Source organism: Lampetra fluviatilis, chromosome 58 (genome assembly GCF_964198595.1).
Source record: "Lampetra fluviatilis chromosome 58, kcLamFluv1.1, whole genome shotgun sequence".
NCBI lineage: Eukaryota > Metazoa > Chordata > Hyperoartia > Petromyzontiformes > Petromyzontidae > Lampetra > Lampetra fluviatilis.
Window position 1 is genome coordinate 3153958 of NC_136332.1, and position 17553 is coordinate 3171510.

At 49.7% G+C, this 17553-nt stretch overlaps 1 protein-coding gene across 4 annotated transcripts in view; it reads left to right on the plus strand.

Moving 5' to 3' along the window:
- LOC144950591 (uncharacterized) overlaps positions 1-17553 on the plus strand; it is a 51819-nt gene that overhangs the window by 17704 nt on the left and 16562 nt on the right. For 3 of the 4 annotated variants that reach the window (XM_078880738.1, XM_078880741.1, XM_078880739.1), the window contains exons 7-16: positions 358-573; positions 2477-2703; positions 3430-3486; positions 5077-5134; positions 6389-6507; positions 7702-7809; positions 9488-9619; positions 10864-10938; positions 14960-15125; positions 16460-16564. In XM_078880738.1, coding sequence (XP_078736864.1) covers positions 358-573; positions 2477-2703; positions 3430-3486; positions 5077-5134; positions 6389-6507; positions 7702-7809; positions 9488-9619; positions 10864-10938; positions 14960-15125; positions 16460-16564 — 1263 coding nt within the window. The remainder of the gene's footprint in view (positions 1-357; positions 574-2476; positions 2704-3429; positions 3487-5076; positions 5135-6388; positions 6508-7701; positions 7810-9487; positions 9620-10863; positions 10939-14959; positions 15126-16459; positions 16565-17553) is intronic. The other variant, XM_078880740.1, reaches the window with a different exon arrangement.

The following is a 17553-nucleotide window of genomic DNA, read 5'->3' on the forward strand; positions in this document are numbered from 1 at the left end:
AGACCCGGTCTCCTGGAGCCGAGTCTCGAGGCCCTGAGACCCGGTCTCCTGGAGCCGAGTCTCGAGGCCCTGAGACCCGGTCTCCTGGAGCCGAGTCTCGAGGCCCTGAGACCCGGTCTCCTGGAGCCGAGTCTCGAGGCCCTGAGACCCGGTCTCCTGGAGCCGAGTCTCGAGGCCCTGAGACCCGGTCTCCTGGAGCCGAGTCTCGAGGCCCTGAGACCCGGTCTCCTGGAGCCGAGTCTCGAGACCCTGAGACCCGGTCTCCTTGAGCCGAGTTTCGAGATCCTGAGACCCGGTCTCCTGGAGCCGAGTCCCAAGACACCTGGTCCTCAGTCTCTCTTCCCTTTTCTCTCTCAGGCTGGTACGATCGTTCGCGGCCTTCCGAAGGCTTCTCCCGCGGCGATGACGGCACATCGCTGTGGGGTCGAGGCGGAGAGGGAGCAGCCCCGGGGTGGGCGGCGTCGCATCCCCCGCCCGCCCCCGACCCCCCCGGGGTTCTTCCAACCAACGCCGGGCGACCTGTGTCCGGCTGGGCCAACACTCCGGCCGCTGAGCGCTTCTCCAGCAGAACTGGTGAGTTCGGCATCCGAATCGGAATCTTTATTTGCACCGAAGGAGGAATTCGATGAGCCTCCGAAGCTCTTTTTCTCGCACAGGTCCCCGGTATGGGCAAGGGGGTCGGCAGGTTACCACGGCCAACAATACGCACACATCTTCTTGGTTATTTCGGTAAAGTCACGTAGAATGGAAATAGTAAAATAATAAAAATAAAACATAATAAATTAATAAAAGCTAAAAAAATGTTTACTATGTTTTTTTTCATTATTTTATTTATTCCATTCTACGTGACTTTACCGAAAGAACCAAGAAGATGAATCCCTGCAGTCACGAAAGCTTTAAATCGAAATTTAATACGCACACAAATAAACGATAGCGGTACAAAGATAGAGAAAATGGTAAGCAAGTCGCTGAAAATGAATAATGCCAGACCACACCAAGATAACACAGCAGTAGTCCCTCAATAAGATGGCACCGTTAGCCGAACTATTGATACGCAGGCGAGGAGAAATTTAACAAATCACATTTGCAAATGTGACTGCTGTATGCAGCACTCGTCTTCTGCTTCGTGATATGTTTTGAAGGAATACTTACGATGTTAGGGGGGGGGACACAAGGTTTTTGCAAAACGTTACAGCAACGGCCTTGTTGTCACCTCTGTGAATCCATGTTCTAGAGATATTTAAAAGATAATTAGATGGAGGCCTTAGGTGTCGTGGATTTGACAGTGGGCTCCTTAAGGACGTACTCTCCGGCACAGCCAGCGTAGCCCCCCCTCCCCCCGCGGTCGCGGTGGTTTTCCATTGGCCACGAACCGCGATGCGTTGGCCTCGCAGTGTCTGAAGATGGCTCGGGGCCACGCAGTGCTTGGTGTAGGTCGTGTGGCGTCAAGTCGGGCACGTGCACGGTGAAGACACGCTGCCGTGCACGTCATCGCATGCGTCGATGGCGACTTGATCGTTCCGTGAGAGGTCAAGAGTTCAGTGTCCAACCCACTGTGTTCCCGACCCGGCTGTCGTGAACCTCTCCCCCCCCCCCATCCCAAGCCCACATGCTTGCCCGCGCGCTGTCACGGTTCGCACACTGGACTTGCAACCCGAAGGTCGCCGGTTAGTTTCATTCTCCCGTGGCGCAGCAGTTCGAACGACGGTGCAAGTTTCTTAAATCTACCGCCCCCCCCCCCTCCCCGCCACCTCTGTCCACCAGAGGTCGCAACCGGGTACCCGATACCCGTACCCGAGTACGGGTAGGCCGTGAGTCACTGGTGAGTCACCGTTTGTCACTCATTTCCCAACGTCTTGTCTCTTCTCACAATACAAGTTCCTAGAATCAACCCACCCGCGCCTGCAACATGGCTTCATCCCAGAGGTCGCAATCGGGTACCCGATACCCGTACCCTACGCGTACCCGGCCGGGTACGGGTAGCCGGGTATCGGGTAGGGTACGGGTACCCATTTGCGACCCTGGTGCGGCCGGGTACGGGTAAGGAATCAAAACCTGTTTGCGACCTCTGCTGTCCACTCAGAATGTAAATGAATTCGCCACAGTTAGTTGATCGGCACGTTGCGTGCGGTGGTGCCAAGTGGCGGAGCTCCCACATTTTCTCAAGACGTCTTGGCCAACGTGTGCAAATGTAGAGTCGAGCTGCCTCTCGTACGCACGTATGTACGTTGAACTTCTTTCGCACCGTCCGTAGCCAAATGTGCTCATAATCGGAGGTGCGGGGGAAGGACAAAAAACTAAACTCAAAAAGTAGTGCTAAAGAAATTCGTTTTCAATTTAGGTGATGTAAAAGTGCGATAGCTCTCGTAGGCATGCCCCTCCGCCAGCAGTGTCGCGAGAAACCAGTTGCAGGGTTGCGCTTTTACCTCCGAGGGTCTCAGTGGGTTCGTGTTGTGTCGACCGTCGCTGCGTGCAGACAGGAGCAAAATGGACGGCTGGAGTGGGGGGCTACCCGCTGCAGATGGGTTCTCTCCCGACTGGACCACACTCGGGGGGCCCCCCGCTGACGACCTCGCTTCGGAAAGCCTGTGGAATGGGGGGCCCCTCTCGACGCATAGTCCTGGGGGACATCCGTGGAGGAAACCACTGCAGCAACAGCAGCAACAGCAGCAACAGCAGCAGCAACAGCAGCAACAGCCCAAGGTGTGTGTGGTGGTGGAAGCACCTGGGTCTGTCCCGTGGTCTCCTGTCGGCGAGCGTTCGACACTTGACGTGGCCTCAAAGTGCACCTGGCCTCGGATAAACGCCGTGGTAACGTCACCGTCACTTAGTGACTAATGGCGGGTATATTGGTATTGGTGTAAGCGGCAGTGTGGGGGGGGGGTCTGTGTGTTTATGGTTTGTGTGCGTTGCCCTCCAAACAATAACAGATGGAGGAGTTTATGCTCGCAGCAAGGAGCGGGGCACAGTGCATCCCAGTTGAGCCACAACACCCCCTGGTCTCTATCTCGTGACCTGCCAAGCAAGAGCCTTACACATTTCCTGTGAAATTTGAGGGCGTCTGTGAATATCGGTGCGAGCGCGTTGTAGGCGTTTGTGTGTGTGTGGTTGTAGTTGTATGTGTAAGGGGGTCTGTGGTTGTGTGTGTGGGGGTGTGCACGCCTGTTTGTGCATGTGGAGGCTTACGTGGTGTGTGCCCCCCGAGTGGCTTGTTTGTACATTGGTGTCTGCCTGAGAAGAGTTGTAGGGGTTGTGTATTTTCCCGTAAATATGAGCGGCGTGCTCATGCTTTTATTACACGCCTGTTTTGTTTAAGTCTACATATGCAGAAAGGGGGTTGCTGTGGTAACGCTTCGCTGGTGCTGATTGTGGTTGCGCCAATGAGAATGGTGATGATCCTAATGCTGTCGGTGGTGATGATGTCTACAGGGTTATGAGCTGATGTTGGCGCGTCTCCTGAAGCAGCTCACTGACCTAGGCTTGTCGGTGAGTGACTCCCATTTTACACGGCTCACCAGGTGTGGCTTCCAGTGATCCATTTCACACGTGAAACAACTGAAGACTAGCTTACGTATCCAGACCAGGTAGTGACGAGCAAATCCAATAGTCTTCTTGGTCCTTTCGGTAAAGTCACGTAGAAGGGAAATAATAAAATAATAAAAATAAAACATAATAAAATAATTATCACGACGTTTCGGCCACAACGCAAGCGTCGTGAGAAGAAACGTCGTGAGAATTATTTTATTATATTGTATTATTATTATTTTATTATTTCCCTTCTACGTGACATTTCCGAAAGAACCAAGAAGATGAATCCCTGCAGTCACGAAAGCTTGAAATCGAAAAAAAATCCAATGGTTCCAAGTGTAGCCGAAAGAGATGTTCTTGCTAACAGCACTATTCAGGCTGGCACGGCACACGAGGGGGCTGGGTGGCCAACACCATGCCTGGCCGCCTCCATCTCACCATTGCTGATGTTAACACACCGTACCTGTTACTCATTTAAGGCTGAGTTGATCTAGGGGGAGGCCCAGGGGCGATTCAAATATTTGCCACTGTTATTGGTCATGAGTGGGTATCGAACTCGCGTTCAACGCGCAGTGGTCTAACCTCTACACTACCGCCACCCACGAGAGACACGCGTGTGCGATAAGCAGAGGTCGGAAACGGGTTTTGATTCCTTACCCGTACCCGGCCGCACCAGGGTCGCAAACGGGTACGGGTACCCGTACCCGGCCGTACCCGTACACTACCCGTAGCCGGCCGGGTACGGGTAGGGTACGGGTATCGGGTACCCGATTGCGACCTCTGGGATGAAGCCACGTTGCAGGCGCGGGTGGGTTGATTCTAGGAACTTGAATTGTGAGAAGAGACAAGACGTTGGGAAATGAGTGACAAACGGTGACTCGCCAGTGACTCACGGCCTACCTTTACCCGCACCAGGGTCGCAAACGGGTACGGCTACCCGTACCCTGCCGGGTATCGGGTAGGGTACGGGTATCGGGCGACCTCTGGTGATAAGCCCTCGTTTAACGTGGTGGATGCATTCCTGTAAAGTTCCTCGTTGAACGAAAAACACATTTGGCAAAAACAATTTTCCCGTAAATTACGTGGTGATAAAGTTTGGCGAGCTACGATGTACAACTCGCACAGTCAGATGGCGGGATAAATAACTGTGGGTACTCCGCCGCGTGTTGTATCACTCCGCTCATCCGCGCAGCTCACGAAAGTAGTGCGTCATCGACCGCTCAAAAGGCGCGTTATAACGGTGCGCGGAAAGTGTTCCCTCACGGAAGATTGGCGTGTTGTCTTGTTTTCGCCCATGGCTAACAAAAAAAGCGTTGGCCAAAACATCCCAATACTGAAAATTCACCTCGCTTAAATTACTCGTTTGGAATTACACCTGGCGGCAACGGCAGTAGCAACCATGCCCCTCCCCCCGACTGTGTAAACTGGGCAGGACCCTCCTGAAAAAGAGGTCTTGAGACTCGGTGAGACTTTTCTTGGGCAAACAAGTGAAACAACTATAACAATAAGCCGATTTTTGTGGTGGTTTTTTTTGGTCTGTCGTCTCAGAGGGAACAAGCAGAAGAGATGCTTCTTTCAAACAACCTCAACTCGGACTTGGCACTGGGTGAGTTGTCAGCGTGAGTGTTGTAGATCAGGGGCAATAATTTCTTATTTAATCTTGCCATAACTTTCGTGACTGCAGGAATTCGTATTCTTTGAGTCTTTCGGTAAAGTCGCTTAGGTAGGTTCAAAGAAAATAACAAAAAACTACGACGTTTCGATCGCAACACAAGCGTTTGATGATGTTCGGATCGGCTGTGTTGCGATCGAAACATCGTAGTAGTTTTTTTTCTTTGAACCCATCTACGTGACTTTACCGAAAGACCCAAAGAATGTCTTCTTTACTCGTTTAATTTCGCCATTGGTGTTCGTGTTGAATATCCTTTGTTACAAAATTTGGATGCGGTTCAGCTCGCCCGGATTAAACATTTCTCCTCGATTGATGTGACACGAACGCTGAGAACAACGCCGCCTTTTGAGGACCCGGCTGATCGCCTGCCCTCAACTCGTATTTAAAGAGCGCAGCGTCGTTTGCAGCTGCTGACACCGCCGTCGCGAACCTTCATTGCCCTTGTGAGCCTACTCTTTTCACGCAAACTGCGGGCATCCCAGCAGCAGCAGTGGCCTTTGGCTGGCCATGGAACCAGGACGGGTCACGGCATCGCGCGCTTTCAGACCCGCTTCTGCGGCCGTCTGGAACCGCGCTGTTCCGATATTAAGAAGCTCCTGGAGTGATACACTTCTAATATCATCTATATTCACAAACGAATTCCTTTAGAACTGCTTTTTGTGTGTAGTTTTTTGTCCTTCCCTTCGCACCTCCGTTTCGCACGGTTGGCTACGCACGGTGCGAAAGAGGTTCAACATACGTACACACGTACACCCGGCCACTTAGATCTGCGGTGTATGGGCCTAAGCTGCTCCCCGTATGCGACTATGCCGCGTGGCTCTCCGAAGTGTTTTCGGGTTCGTGCCGTTTGGCACGACGTCCTGACGTTTCGCTTCACGCGCTGGGAAATTCCCCCAAGCGGCCGACCTGTCAGTTGGCCTTCTGAGGAAGCTCCCGGCGCGTCGAGAATGGTCCTGAAGAAGCTCGCCGGCACGTGGAGCGAAACGTCGGACGTCGTGTCAAACGGCACACGGCGGCACAACCCAAAACGTTCGTCGAGGTGTTTGATAGCGCGACCGCAAAAACCCACGCAGAACTTAGCCACACGAGCCCCCCGAAAGGTGTATCTGGTTTGGCACGGGTCACCGGAAACGTGGCAATGTGTGTGATCCTGTCGTTGTTGTGGTGTCGTCGTCGTGGTGTTCTTAGGAGCCCTGCTGAAGGCTAATGTCGACAAAGCCAACCCGGACTATGGCGGCGGTTTGACCCGAAGCCCCAACGCTGGCCTGAGAGAGCCCTCGCTGGAACGCGCTCATCTCTACGAGCAGGTGAGCGTGCGGTCGACCATCGTAGCGGAGGTGAAGGACGCAAGGCGGCAGGTGCTCCGCTGGGTTCCCTTCCGCACCGAACCGAAACACTCGACGCGGCACGTTCATTGGATGCTTGCGCGCGTGATGGTTTAATTTGTTTGGCCGCCAAATAATTACATGACCCAACCCCAAGTGCCGAATATGAAATCGTTACGTTGGCTGCAAACCTTAATTTTACCAAACCGTTGTCCAGTACTGTGAATGAGCCTTCTATTAACCCTTGCCCGTTCAGAGACGTCTGCAAGTTTCCGGAATGTGCAAGCGGTTGGTGTTAATTTTATTTAGACGGGCGTGGCGCCGTTACTTTTAAATACTATGTGCTGCCCGTGGATAATTTTCGCGACACGATCGCACTCTGTTAGCTATTCTTAGGTTTTTTCGGTAAAGTCACGTAGGTGAAAAATTGATAAAAGTAAAATAAAATAAAAATCACGACGTTTCGGAGGCAACACAAGCCTCCTTCTTCAGGTGGAACCGTCACAGCACGACAGCTGTATCAAGTGAGACAAATTCTAAGAAAACCGTATTTGTATATATACTGGTTGAGGGTGGGAGGAGCCAAGGTAGGCCCTGAATATTATGTTTGTGAGGTTCGGTGCGGCTGAAGCACGCTGCTAGGAATGAGCCTTTGTTGTGTAAACTAGGTGCAGATGATGTAAAGGTGCGTGTAAAAGGGACTGAGCCTTTTGTAATGTAGAGGTGATGCGGCTGAAATCGCTGCCAGGAAATGAGTCTTTGTTGTGTAGAATGGTTGACTGAGCCTTTGTTATGTAGAGGTGGTGCGGTAAAGTCACCTACGTGACTTTACCGAAAAAACCTAAGAATATGAATCCTTGCCGTCACGGAAGCTTCAAATCTAGAACTCTGTTAGCTGGCGCCAAAATCTGCCACACGCCCTCCCGGCATGGCCTTGTGGGAGCCTCGGGCACGGCCTCCGACCTGAAGGCTTAACAATAAAGTGTAAACATTTAAAAAAACATTTTCCCCGATTCCGTTGGGATGTCGTACACGTACGTGCACATACATCATCAGAATAGGAAAGGGTTAAAGGTCACTCGAGTGTCTTGTGACACGGCCATGGTTGAACCCATCGAGTCCTAGATGCTCACTCAGCCTCCATTGTGCCTGGCGTTGGTTGTTCACTCTTTTCAGAATGGAGGACACAGGAGAGGGTACAACCACCCTTCGCCGGGACAAATGTTCTCCAATCCCGGAGCCAGTGCTCGCTCACAGATTCCAGCCCCATTTCTATCCAATCAGGTGAGGGCAGGAAGACTCGGATCCAGGAGACTGGGTTTCCAGAGTCTTGAGACTCGGCTCCAGGAGACCGGGTCTCAGGGTTTTGAGACTCGGCTCCAGGAGACCGGGTCTCAGGGTCTTGTGACTCGGCTCCAGGAGACCGGGTCTCAGGGTCTTGAGACTCGGCTCCAGGAGACCGGGTCTCAGGGTCTTGAGACTCGGCTCCAGGAGACCGGGTCTCAGCGTCTTGAGACTCGGCTCCAGGAGACCGGGTCTCAGGGTCTTGAGACTCGGCTCCAGGAGACCGGGTCTCAGGGTCTTGAGACTCGGCTCCAGGAGACCGGGTCTCAGGGTCTTGAGACTCGGCTCCAGGAGACCGGGTCTCACGGTCTTGAGACTCGGCTCCAGGAGACCGAGTCTCAGGGTCTTGAGACTCGGCTCCAGGAGACCGGGTCTCACGGTCTTGAGACTCGGCTCCAGGAGACCGGGTCTCACGGTCTTGAGACTCGGCTCCAGGAGACCGGGTCTCAGGGTCTTGAGACTCGGCTCCAGGAGACCGGGTCTCACGGTCTTGAGACTCGGCTCCAGGAGACCGGGTCTCACGGTCTTGAGACTCGGCTCCAGGAGACCGGGTCTCACGGTCTTGAGACTCGGCTCCAGGAGACCGGGTCTCACGGTCTTGAGACTCGGCTCCAGGAGACCGGGTCTCAGGGTTTTGAGACTCGGTGCCAGGAGACCGGGTCTCAGGGTCTTGAGTCTCGGCTCCAGGAGACCGGGTCTCAGGGTTTTGAGACTCGGTGCCAGGAGACCGGGTCTCAGGGTCTTGAGACTCGGCTCCAGGAGACCGGGTCTCAGGGTCTTGAGACTCGGCTCGAGGAGGTTTATATAAATACATGCATGTCTCTCTTTTCATCTTGTATGCCTTGTCTTTATATCTGTTACTCTACATTGCTCTTGAATATTTTACCATTGTAAATGGTTAAGACGACACGTGTGTATGTTGAACTTCTTTTGGACCGTGCGTAGCCAACTGTGTTAATCGGACACGGTCTACCAGACATGGTTCGTCTGGTAGACAGTCCTCAACGTGTGGTGGAGTGACATTCACGTGCAAAGTGAGCGTAGAGCTAGACGTACAAGAGTGAACGGAACGCGAGTGACCGTCGGTTTCGCGAGCGACCCCGGAGCCAGTCGGTGGATCATCAAATCACACACCACCTGCTGATTTACTCTGAATTCTCTGTCGAGCACAGTGAGGTAGCGACTGGGTGCCCTACCCTAGATACGACAGCAGGATTATGACAATGTCTATACATGCGGTAGAAACCCCTCTTAACGAACACGCCCGTTAACAACTCATCGCTTCACAACAGGCCTCCACGGAGCTTACCGACCAACGAGCTCGCAACCGCCAATTTCGGCCAATCGGCGAGCCCCAGAGTGGCCTGACCGGGCCTCGGCCAATCGGCGACGTCCGTTCGTGAGCGTTGGGTGGCACGTCGTTTACATCCGGTGTCTGTCGAGGCTTCGACGTGGAAACGTCTCTTTTCGAATTCTTGGTGTTACCGAATCTCCTTATACCTGCTTAACGACCAAACCACTTGACTACCGGTTTCGTGGAACCCAATTGCCGGCGTTAAGAGGGGTTCTACTGTGCATATCTATCTTCATACCCCCCCGTGTGTGTTTGTGTGCCCAGTTGTCCCCTGCCCAGCTGTTGCAATGTGCTGCCAGGGCCAATAATATTAGCCCAGCCCAGCTCATGCAGGGAAACCTGGGGCCTCAACAGTTCGCAGTGCTCAACCAGCTGGCTCAGGCTCAGATACAGCTGGTCAGTTCACGCGCGCACACGCCACTCGCAAAGCCTTGATTTTTCTCCCCTACGGAAGCTTTGCGCCAGCCTAGATGTCAATCGCCATCGGCCATGGTCAAAACGCCGCTGCTGGGTTAAGGCCTTCCCCCGCTGCCGCCGCCGCCGCCACGCACGGTGCTGTGATGCAGCAGCGATCCACCCGGCACCTGTGCTGCACCAGAGCTGATTGCATTGCTCCCATGGGGGGGGGGGCGGGGTGTGGTGGCGATTCCATTCCTTGGCTGCCACGCTCCCTTGTTATTCTCTACCATCAGCCATCGCCTTCCCTTGCGGAGTGTCCCTCCCGGCACAAGCGCCCCGCTGACTTTCCCTAACCGTTTGAGTGGTGTCATTAACCTACTTGTGTTCTCCTATCGCTTCGATCGACGCGCGCCCTCTTTCTTTGCTTCAGCGTAATTCCAAGCACGCTGCTTTCTCTCTATGCTCCTCCTTTGCGCACTTTGAATGGTTTTGTTCGACGGTTTTTTTTCCCCGTCAACGATCACGGTTTTCGAGACGTTGAGCCGAGTTCTCGGTTATAGCTTGTTGATGAGCTCGGGCCGCTGACGACAAATGACCGTGCGCGCGTTTTACGAGCCACGTCGCATCACGTAGTGCGCACTGATGAAAGGAACGTTGCCCTTTCGGCACATGGGAATGTTACCTTTCATCAGGCACGGAGCACTCCGAGCTATAATTTGGCAATGCAATATGGCCTTCTTGATTCTTTCGGTAAAGTCACGTAGAAGGGAAATAATAAAATAATAAACGTTAAACATAATAAAATACAATTCTCACGACGTTTCATCAGCCATTTCGGACGCTGTCTTTCCGATAGACCGGTTCTTCACCTGAGGACGGCTGCTTGCGTTGTGGCCGAAACGTCGTGAGAATTGTATTTTATTATGTTGTATTTTCATTATTTTATTATTTCCTTTCTACGTGACTTTACCGAAAGAACCAAGAAGATGAATCCCTGCAGTCACGAAAGAAGCTTTAAATCGAAATGCAACATGGCGTTTGGAGACGTTGATAATCCACCGTCCGACTATTTTTTACGCTCGTGATTCGTGCAGCTGCGAGCGGCATTTATCTGCCGGAGGGGCCTAGAAAGCAACTCAGGTATCGTCCCAGCCAACATGCCGTGTGTAGGCTGCGTCTCGCCATCCTTGGAGACTTGATTGTTCCGTGCTGCCCCCCTCCGCGCCCCCCCCCCCCCACAGGCGCAGCAGAGACTGCTGCTGCAGCAGGGATCGCGCAATGCATCGGCGGCGCTGAGGCAGCAGCAGGAGGCGCAGGTACGATTGAACGTGAACCACGTTCTCTATAATAGACTTGTTAATGGGTTGGATCGCGTAAATATAAATGTGCCGCTAAACCCGCCACCACCCGACGCAGACAATTAGGAAGGGGTTTGTCACGTAAACAAAACGTGCCAATTCGTTACTAGTATAGTGTAGTGTTAAGTGTAGTGTATAGTGTGTAGTGTATAGTGTGTAGTTTATAGTGTAGTGTACTAGTTCAGTACACGCCGGTTGTGTGTTGGAGAGTAAACCCACTACAACATTTACAATTCGAGGTAGCTGGTGACGTTTCACCGGTAATTACAAGCAGCCTCGTCAGGCGACGGCCAGAGTTGTGGAGCCATCCTCCCGTTTCGGTCTTAGGGGGATAAATGCGGTGTCGTCACTTGTGAACCAATCGTATTCTCTGGATTATAAGATGTTCCGAAAAGTGTGACGTCAACCCCACCGATTGAAAGCTTTCGTGACTGCAGGGATTCATCTTCTTGGTTCTTTCGGTAAAGTCACGTAGAAGGGAAGTAATAAAATAATAAAAATTAAACATAATTAAATAATTCTCACGACGTTTCGGCCACAACGCAAGCAGCCGTCCTCAGGTGAAGACCAGGTCTGTCGTTCAGACGCTGTCTCCCCGACAGACCTGGTCTTCACCTGAGGACGGCTGCTTGCGTTGTGGCCAAAACGTCGTGAGAATTATTTTATTATGTTTTATTTTTATTATTTTATTACTTCCCTTCTACGTGACTTTACCGAAAGAACCAAGAAGAAGGTCAACCCCACCGTTTGGTGTCGTTTAAAAAAACATTTCTCCGGGAATGCGACAACCCTGGGAAAAGTCGAAACGAGTGTGTGAAATATAATAAAGTTACAGTGGTACCTCGGTATACGTCGTTAACTCGTTCCAGAAGGGGTAGTAGGACTTATTCCGAAAATGACGTAGACACCAAACGCATTTTTCCCATAAGAAATAAAGGTAAAGGAAATAATCCGTTCCAGAGTATAAGAAATGTTATTTTATATGGCATCATTGGAATTTCCTTTGCCAGTAGCAAAATATGATAATTGTTTTTTTTACCCTTTTATTTGTCAGTTTTGTTGCCAGATAAAAGGGTAAAAAAAACAATTATATTTTGCTAATGGCAAATGAGGTTCCAATGGTGTAAATGCTTACCCCGAGCTCTCATACTCTGATAGTGCATTGTCTTTGAGTTGTGCTCTAAGGAAAGCTGTCTCGGGTGTGGACCAATCAACTTAAAGGACAGTGCACACTATCAGAGTTATGTTTTTTGTTTGCATTATGACTGCAGGTATTGTGGTCAATGCAAACATGACTCCTTGAAAAAAAGGTGTCAGTTTTGTTGCCAGATAAAAGGGTAAAAAAGCCAATTATTTTATATGGCATGTTATACATTAATGGGGTTGTATAAAATAATTTAGACACTACTTATTACTGAAATGCATCTTGAACGAATTAGCAAAAAATTCACGTTAAAATGACAAAAAACACGTGAAAATTCACGGAGTTCTAGCAAGGGTTGTGCACTGAATGAGATCTACAGGCAGAATGAGGAGCGGCGCTTTGTTTCAACGGGGTCTACGCGGGTACGCGGTGACTCATCCCGACCTATACAAGTCCTAGCAAGCACGTCGTATCCCAAGCAAGACGTCGTATCCCAAGACATTTTTTTTCCGTCAAAACACGACGTAGACCAAATTCTTTGACGTATTCCAAAGCGGTCGTATACCCAGGTGTGACTGTACAAAATATAGAATGGAGGGCTGGTGAACTTCAGTGTGTCTTACAATCTGGAGAAGATGGCTAATGGTTGGGAAGTGGCTGCGTGTAGTGGCATTGCAGCGTTAGTTTTATATACGTGTGGCGTCGATGATGCAAATGGAAACTCACAGTCGCTGACGAACCACAGACAAGCAAGCCCAGGGGGGGTGGCCGGCGCTACCGACAATTGTCCAAGATCTGCGGTCCTCTATACACAGGGTGCTTCAAAAAATGTGTAACACTTATATGATACAGTGGTACCCCAGAGATGGAACTTAATTGGTTCCAGAAGGCCATTCGAATACCCGATTTGTTCGAACACCGAATTAATTTTCCCCATAAGAATGAATGTAAATGACATTAATTGGTTCCAGACACAAGAAATCTCTCATTATAAAGCATTTTTACACGAAGTTTACAGTAATTACATGCATAAAATCATACAAAAAAACAGGAAACAATAAATAAATGGAATAAATATAAATAAATGTATGGAGTAAATGAACATTGAACTTCACTTTACCTGTAGTAAGGGGAGTTGTTGGCTTGAGTGGAAGGTGGTGAGGAGGTGGTGGTGTTTTTGTTTGGAAGAGAAGTCCCCTTCCATAATAACGTCGGGTAAACTGCCCTTCTGGGGTTCTTTCTCTTTTGTGCCTCTTTTCTGCCACCGACTGTGAGTCACTTGAGCTCTTTCTGACTAAAAGCTTATCTAAAGAGGTTTGTTTCTGCCACCGTTTTAGGATGTTTCGAAAATGACACGTTGCATTATCATTAAAAAGATTGCCCAACTCGGTTGGCTACTGCCTTATCTGGGTGATATTTTTAACTGAGCCTCTCACGATAAAACCTTTGTCTGGGCAAGTGTCATGCACGCTGGCCATAGGTGTATCGGCCGTACAGGTTCTTTCAACTATGAGACCTCCTTTACCAGCGGCAAAATATAGTAATAGGTTTTTACCCTTTCAACTGGTACAAAAACTGACACCTTTATACAAGGGATCATGTTTGCAATAACCACAACACAAGCAGTCAAAATGCAAACAAAAAGAAACAACTCTGATGATGATAATGATATGCACTGTCCTTGAAGTTGATTGGTCCACACCCGAGACAGCTTTTCTTAGAGCCTAGTCTCCATTGGTGTTGGACCAGATGACGCCAAAAGGCGTCCAACTCAAAAACATCGCACTATCAGAGTATTGAGAGCTCGGGGTAAGCATTTACACTGAGACCTCCTTTACCAGTGGCAAAATATAGTAATAGGTTTTTACCCTTTCAACTGGTACAAACATGATGCCTTGTATAAAGGTGTCAGTTTTGTACCAGTTGAAAGGGTAAAAACCTATTACTATACTAGGTTCTTTCAAGTTGTGATTGCCCGTTCGACCTCCGAATTTCGTTCGGTTTCCGGGGCAAAAAATGTTGGGAAATATCGTTCGAACACTGATTTTGTTCGAGTTCTGGTGCGTTCAATCTCCGAGGTTCGACTGTACTATCTTTTTTAATGGAAAAAGAACGGATAATGCACTGTAACATGATAACAAATAGCTTCGAAACGTTAGTCTCTCACTTGTTCGCCATCGTTGTCAACGCGTGCCTGGAATCTTCTCCAGGTGGTCTCCAGAGCTCGGAGGCAGATTTCTCGTGGTATTGTTGCAAATTATCGGAAGTGTTAGTTTTTTTTTTTAAGCACCCTGTATATTAAGATCTCTTTGGCCAATTAATGAGTGTTTACAAATGCGGGAAGGGGGGAACCGGGGAAAATTCCATTCGTTTGAGGGGACAACGCTATGCCACACGGAAGGGACAGATATTATTCGCGCTTTTGCTGTAGCCTGCTTTCTCCTGGCGAGCCCGGGTAGTGGCACATCCTTGTGTATGTGTCTTTGTGTACGATCCAAGCAAGCCAGACTGCTGATGAGACCCCCCCCCCCCGATTAGTACATCCGATTAGAACGCTTGGCCATGTACCGTGTGAAAGATGTTCAACATACGTACGTACATACGAGACACTTGGTCAATACCGGTCAGAGATTTTCTCCTCTTGAAACAATACTGCGGAAATGTATGCACTCCGGTAAAGCAGCGCTGCCGATGGGTTGTGTAAGAATTGCTTTCAAATTCGGTTTTGGTCGATTTCTCAGGAATTCTAAATTCTGTTGTGTCGAAGTTGGGGGAGAGGGGTGGGTTTGTAGCAACTTCTTCCCTTCTTTGATGTCTATTCTGTCGTTTGTGCAGGTGGCTCGTACACTCAGCACGATTCTACAGCAGCAGCAGCAACAGCAGCAGCAGCAGCTGCACCAGAGAGGGGCGTCGTCTCACCGTGGAAACGCGCACGGACCCCCGCCGCCCCACGCGGACGTGCAGAGCAGGGAGCGGCTCGGTACCAACTCTTTCCTCCTGGGTACGGACGGAGAGCCTGCCTCGTATGTGGGGGGGTGGTGGTGGTGGTGGTGGCCACGACGATGAAGAAGGTGGTGGTAGTAGTCGTGAAGGGTGGTGGTGGTGATTGGTAATGGTGGAGGTGGGGTGATAGTTGTAGTCGTGGTGGTGGTATTACTGATAGTGGTGGTAGTGATGGTTATGACCTTGTCGGCGGCATTGAATAGACGGCAGTGGTGTTCTTGAAGGCGGTGACTAATTATGGTAACATGTTCTTGGTTCTTTCGGTAAAGTCACGTAGAATGGAAACAATAAAAATTATAAAATAAAACAATAAAATAATTCTGAATCATTCGGACGCTGTCTCCCCGACAAACCTGGTCTTCACCTGAGGACGGCTGCTTGCGTTGTGGCCGAAACGTCGTGAGAATCATTTTATTATGTTTTATTTTTATTATTTTATTATTTCCCTTCTACGTGACTTTACCGAAAGAACCAAGAAGATGAATCCCTGCAGTCACGAAAGCTTTAAATCGAAATTTATGGTAACATGATTTGTGACTATAATCGCGGTGGCGGCGATGGTTGTTGATGACGGCTATCGCGACGTCGACGATATTTTTCTGGTGGTGGTTGTGCTGCTTTTTCGGTGAACCCACTGGTGACGGCAGGCAAGATAGGCGATGTTTTGTTTTTTTCCCACCTTCCGGATTCATGCAGTCGCCACCATGACGATAAACATTCCTCTACTTCCACCTTTTTTACAAGGAGTCCTCTTTAAGAAAAGCCGTCTCGGGTGTGGACCAATCAATTTCAAGGACAGTGCATATCATTATCAGAGTTGTGGTTTTTGTTTGCATTCCGACCGCAGGTATTGTGGTCAATGCAAACATGACTCCTTGTAAAAAAGGTGTCAGTTTTGTTGCCAGATAAAAGGGTAAAAAAACAATTATATTTTTTACTGGCAAATGAGGTTCCAATGGTGTAAATGCTTACCCCGAGCTCTCATACTCTGATGGTGCATTGTCTTTGAGTTGTACGCCTTTTGGCGTCATCTGGTCCAACACCATGTGAGACTAGACTCTAGGAAAAGCTGTCTCGGGTGTGGACCAATCAACTTCAAGGACAGTGCATACATTATCAGAGTTGTGTTGTTTGTTTGCATTCTGACCGCAGGTATTGTGGTCGGAATGCAAACATGACTCCTTGTAAAAAAAGGTGTCGGTTTTGTTGCCAGATAAAAGGGTAAAAAACAATTATCGTTTCTCTACTCGTTGAAACGCCCCCCCCCCCCCCCCCCCGTGTGTGTATACTAACATCGGCGTTCTCCGTTTTCTGTCGCTTTTGCCTTCTCAGCGCCGGGAGCGGAGGCCGCCTCCTTGGACCCCGTGTCGGCGATCGGTTCTCGGTTCAGGGAGTGGTCGCTCAGTCCCGGGGGCAGTGTGACCTCCGACAAACACGGTGAGACACAGGGACCCCCCTCCCTCCCTCAGCCCCCCCCCCCTTCCCTTCCTCTATGGTCAACGTCAAATCGCGTTTGATTAAGCAATTCAACTTTGTTTTCTTGGTTCTTTCAGTAAAGTCACGTAGAATGGAAATAATAAAATAATAAAAGTAAAACATAAAATAATTCTCACGACGTTTCGGCCACAACGCAAGCAGCCGTCCTCAGGTGGAGAGCAGGTCTGTCGAGTAGACATTCAGACTTTTATTATTTTATTACTTCCCTTCTACGTGACTTTACCGAAAGAACCAGGAGGATGAATCCCTGCAGTCACGAAAGAAGCTTTAAATCGAAATTCAACTTCGTTTCTTAGACGATCGCAAACAGGCTCACGGTCGGCACCTAGGGCGGTTGTCCAAACGGTGCAGTTGACTAATGAAGTGCAACTCGGCAATGCCGGTTGCCAGATCTCGGTAAAAATCGATTCCTGCCAACCGAACGCAGACACCGGGCCGGCCGCACAGCTGAGATCACCATAGCGGGGTGGGGGGGGGGAGTGTGTAGTGCACTCATTGGGTTGGTGAGTGAGTGACTTGCTGGCAAATTAAGGATTGAATAAATAAGTGAGTGAGTGAACGAGTGGTTGGTTCATACTCTTAGAATTTTTCGGTAAAGTCACGTAAGTAAAAAATAAAATTAATAGAATAATAGAAATAAAATAATAAATCACGACGTTTCGGAGGCAACACAAGTCTCCGTCATCAGGTGGGACCGTCACCGTTAAATTTACTGAGACAAGCCCTTAAATACAATTTGTTTTGCCTCACTTGATACAGTAAATCTAGCTGTGACGGTCCCACCTGATGACGGAGACTTGTGTTGCCTCCGAAACGTCGTGATTTACTATTTTATTTCTATTATTACTTCTATTAATTTTTATTATATTTTTTTACCTACGTGACTTTACCGAAAAAAAACCTAAGAGTATGAATCCTTGCAGTCACGA